Consider the following 5,000-nt stretch of genomic DNA (forward strand, 5'->3'; position numbering starts at 1 on the left):
TGAGGATGGAGTGTGGAGTGAGAAGAGACAGTAAGAGAGAGTGAAAGTGGGAGAAGAGAGAATGTGTGTGTGTGTGTGTGTGTGTGTGGTGTGTGTGTGTGGCTTTGTGGTATGAAGCTTGCTTCCCAACCACATGGTTCCTGGTTCAGTCCCACTGCATGGCACCTTTGGCAAGTGTCGTCTTCTACTATAGCCACAGGCCAACTAGAGCCTTGTGAGTGGTTGTGGTAGAAGGAAACTGAAAGAAGCCCATCATATGTATATATGTACACCATTTCGACCCTGTGCTTGAGGAGATCCATTGAGTCAAGTACACCGACGTAAAAAGCACCATCCGAATCGTGGCCAAGTGGCACATAAAATGCACCAATCCGATCGTGGCCGTTGCCAGCCTCGCCTGGGCCCCATGCCGGTGGCACGTAAAAAGCACCATCCGTCCGTGGCCGTTTGCAAGCTCCGTCTGGCACCTGTGCCGGTGGCACGTAAAAAGCACCCACTACACTCACGGAGTGGTTGGCATTAGGAAGGGCATCCAGCTGTAGAAACACTGCCAGATCAGACTGGAGCCTGGTGCAGCCTCCTGGCCTTCCCAGACCCCAGTTGAACCGTCCAACCCATGCCAGCATGGAAAGCGGACGCTAAACGATGATGATGCATGTTTGCACGCCTTTGGGTCTGTTTCTGCCCATCTCCAACACTTGACAACCTGTGTTGGTAAGTTTGTGTCCCCATAACTTAGCAGTTCAGCAAAAGCGACTGATAGGATAAGTAACAGGCTTGAAAATGAGTGCTGGGGTCAATCCTTGAACTAAAAATACTTGAAGCCAGTGCCCCAGCATGGCCACAGTCTAATGACTGAAACAAGCAAAAGATAAAAGATATATATTGCTATATAAGATCCATTTGTACTACAGAACCAGAGGCAGTTTCAGTTAAACCCACCTCTACATTGGGGCAGATGGACGGAAGGAAATTTAGGCTGTTATTTCTAGCATATAGAGTTACCACATTGAGGTCTCCTTCTCTCATGTCTTCTGCTGATTATTTTTCTTCTTAACCCTTTTGTTACCATATTTAGGCTATTATTTCTAGCATATAGAGGGACCACATTGAGGTCTCCTTCCCTCATTTCTTCTGCTCATTATTTTTCTTTTTAACCCTTTTGTTACCATATTTAGGCTATTATTTCTAGCACATAGACAGACCACATTGAGGTCTCCTTCCCTCATTTCTTCTGCTGATTATTCTTCTTCTTAACCCTCTTCTTACTATATTTAGGCTATTATTTCTAGCATATAGAGGGACCACATTGAGGTCTCCTTCCCCCATTTCTTCTACGGAATATTTTTCTTCTTAACCCTTTTGTTACCATATTTCTGTCGAGATGCTCTGTGTTTCTATCAATTAATTTTAAATATAACAAACAATTTAGTAAAATAACTTAGTTATCATTTAGCTAGTGTCAGGAACATAAACTGTGACTAAGGTTTGGTGGAAGATTTTGATTGAGAATTTTTGAAAATAAGACATTTGTACCACAGAGTCAGAGGTGGTTTTAGCCAGGATGGTATCAAATGGGTTAAAGGTCATACAACTTGTAACATAATGAAGATCATGTTAAAATTTTTTTATTCTCTAAGGCTACGAGCTAACAGAATCGTAAGCACCCTGGGTGAAATGCTTAGCAGTATGTTTGTCTTTATGTTCTGGGTTCAAATTCTGCCAAGGTCGGCTTTGCCTTTCATCCTTTTGGGGTCAATAAATTAAGTACCTATTTCTTTATCACCCACAATGGGCTAAACATAGAGGGGACAAACAAGGACAGACATAGGTATTAAGTCGATTATATCGACCCCAGTGCGTAACTGGTATTTAACTTATCGACCTTGAAAGGATGAAAGGCAAAGTCGACCCTGGCGGAATTTGAACTCAGAACGTAACGACAGACGAAATACGGCTACGCATTTCGCCCGGCGTGCTAACGTTTCTGCCAGCTCGCCGCCTTCAAATAAATTAAGTACCAGCTGCATACTGGGGTCAATGTAATTGACTGGCTCCTTCCCCCAAAATTTCAGGCCTTGTGCCTAGAGTAGAAAAGAATTTTTACTCTCTCACCATTTCTTATATGGCAATAAGCGTTGCTTGAGAAAAAGATTCATCAAGTCAAATGAAATCAGGGTCGTGGTAGTTACCTTTTGAGTGTTGGGCCTTATGGAGGTAATGTGGCCGGTGCAGGGGTCATGTACCTAACAGCTGTGCTGGTGGCACATAAAAGGGCACATTTCAAGAATTGGGCTTCACGGAGGCAATAACAAATGACCACGACATTTGGCAATGCGACGTACTTAAGAAGATCCATCGAGCCAAGGGAAATCGCAGTCATGGCAGATACTGGTGTCACGCAAATGGCACCTGTGCCGCTGGGTGCGCATAAAAGCCCCCATTACACTCTGTAAAGTGGTTGGCATTAGGAAGGGCATCCAGCAATAGAGAACCAAGCCAAATCAGACTGGAACCTGGTGCAGCCTTCCAGCCTTGCCAGCCCTGGTCAAACCGTCCAACCCATGCCAGCATGGACAACGGATGTGAAATGATGATGGCAACATGTGTGTGTGTGTGTGTGTGTATGTGTATAGGGAGAGAGAAAGAAAGAGAGGAAGAGAGAGTACACAGAGGACAGATGTGAGAAACAAAAGAAACAAAATAAAAAAAAAAAAAAGAAATAAACAAAATACGTGGCCACCACCCCGAAACACAATCAGATGAGTGTGAGAGGGTTGACTGACCTGTTTGAGGACTGATTCTGTCTAACAGCTCCACCATTCTCTGTCCCTGAATGGAGGTCCAGTGTTTGATAGGGGACCCTCCACCTATCTTGGAGTACTGCTCTTGGATGCGGGGTGTCCTGCGCTTCGCTATCAACGGCCCCAACTGGCTGCAAAAGGCAAGGGGGGGAGAGATACAAGTGAAACAACAAGAGACGACACATTAACTTCATCTTAGATGCAGAAAACTTCATATTTAGACTGACTCCTCCTCCTCCTCCTTATTATTATTATTATTATTGAGGCAGAATCATTAGCGAATTCTGAGTTCAAATTCCACTGAGGTTGGCTTTGTACCTATGGTAGAAAAGATTATTATTATTATCATTATTAGTAGTAGTAGTGGTGGTGGTAGTAGTAGTAGTAGTAGTGGTGGTGGTGGAGTAGTAGTAGTAGCAGTGGTAGTAATAGTGATGGTGGAAGTAGTAGCAGTGGTTGTGGTGGTAGCAGTGGTAGTGGTAGTAGCAGTAATGGTGGTAGTAGTAGCAGTTGAGGTGGCAGTGGTAGTAGTAGTAGCAGTAATGGTGGTAGTAGTAGCAGTGGTGGTAGTGGTAGTAGTAGTGGTGGTAGTAGTAGCAGTGGTGGTAGTGGTAGTAGTAGTGGTGGTAGTAGTAGCAGTGGTGGTAGTGGTAGTAGTAGTGGTGGTAATAGTGGTAGTGGTGGTAGTAGTAGTGGTGGTGGTGGTAGTAGTAGCAGTAGTGGTGGTAGTGGTAGTAGCAGGAGTGGTGGTTGTAGTAGTAGTAGTGGTGGTAATAGTGGTAGTAGCAGTAGTGGTGGTAGTAGTAGCGGTGGTAGTGGTAGTAGCAGTAGTGGTGGTAGTAGTAGCAGTGGTGGTAGTGGTAGTAGTAGTGGTGGTCATAGTGGTAGTGGTGGTAGTGGTAGTAGTAGCAGTAGTGGTGGTAGTGGTAGTAGCAGGAGTGGTGGTGGTAGTAGTAGTGGTAGTAGTGGTGGTGGTAGTGGTGGTGGTAGTAGTGGTGGTAATAGTGGTAGTAGCAGTAGTGGTGGTGGTGGTGGTAGTAGTGGTGGTAATAGTGGTAGTAGCAGTAGTGGTGGTGGTAGTAGTAGTGGTGGTAATAGTGGTAGTAGTGGTGGTAATAGTGGTAGTAGCAGTAGTGGTGGTAGTAGTAGCGGTGGTAGTGGTAGTAGCAGTAGTGGTGGTAGTAGTAGCAGTGGTGGTAGTGGTAGTAGTAGTGGTGGTAATAGTGGTAGTGGTGGTAGTAGTAGTGGTGGTAGTGGTAGTAGTAGCAGTAGTGGTGGTAGTGGTAGTAGCAGGAGTGGTGGTGGTAGTAGTAGAGGTAGTAGTGGTGGTGGTAGTGGTGGTGGTAGTAGTGGTGGTAATAGTGGTAGTAGCAGTAGTGGTGGTGGTGGTAGTAGCAGTAGTGGTGGTGGCAGTAGTAGTGGTGGTAATAGTGGTAGTAGCAGTAGTAAGATAGTGAACCGGCAGATTCATCAGGACGCTGGTATTTCACCTGTCGTTACGTTCTGAGTTCAAATTCAGTCAAATTGACTTTTCTCCTTCATCCTTTCAAGGTTGATAAATTAAGTACCAGTGAAACACTGGGGGGGGAGTCATGTAATCGACTTAACCCCCTCACACAAACTGTCCTCAGGGCAAAAATTGGAAATCATTATATTATTATTATTATTAGTCGTAGTAGTAAGATAGGCGCAGGAGTGGCTGTGTGGTAAGTAGCTTGCTAACCAACCACATGGTTCCGGGTTCAGTCCCACTGCGTGGCATCTTGGATTAGTGTCTTCTGCTATAGCCTCGGGCCGACCAATGCCTTGTGAGTGGATTTGGTAGATGGAAACTGGAAGAAGCCCATCGTATGTATGTATATATATATATCATAGGTGTAGGAGTGGTTGTGTGGTAAGTAGCTTGCTTACCAACCACATGGTTCCGGGTTCAGTCCCACTGCGTGGCATCTTGGCAAGTGTCTTCTGCTATAGCCTCAGGCCGACCAATGCCTTGTGAGTGGATTTGGTAGATGGAAACTGGAAGAAGCCCATCGTATGTATGTATATATATATCATAGGTGTAGGAGTGGTTGTGTGGTAAGTAGCTTGCTTACCACCACATGGTTCCGGGTTCAGTCCCTGCGTGGCATCTTGGGCAAGTGTCTTCTGCTATAGCCTCAGGCCGACCAATGCCTTGTGAGTGGATTTGGTAGA

At 45.3% G+C, this 5,000-nt stretch overlaps 1 protein-coding gene across 1 annotated transcript in view; it reads right to left on the reverse strand.

The window, feature by feature from the left end:
* Positions 1–5,000, reverse strand: part of LOC115230020 (ferrochelatase, mitochondrial) — a 37,881-nt gene that overhangs the window by 18,631 nt on the left and 14,250 nt on the right. The window contains exon 4 of the mRNA XM_029800260.2: positions 2,787–2,935. Coding sequence (XP_029656120.1) covers positions 2,787–2,935 — 149 coding nt within the window. The remainder of the gene's footprint in view (positions 1–2,786; positions 2,936–5,000) is intronic.

Source organism: Octopus sinensis, unplaced genomic scaffold (assembly GCF_006345805.1).
Source record: "Octopus sinensis unplaced genomic scaffold, ASM634580v1 Contig14123, whole genome shotgun sequence".
NCBI classification, from domain to species: domain Eukaryota; kingdom Metazoa; phylum Mollusca; class Cephalopoda; order Octopoda; family Octopodidae; genus Octopus; species Octopus sinensis.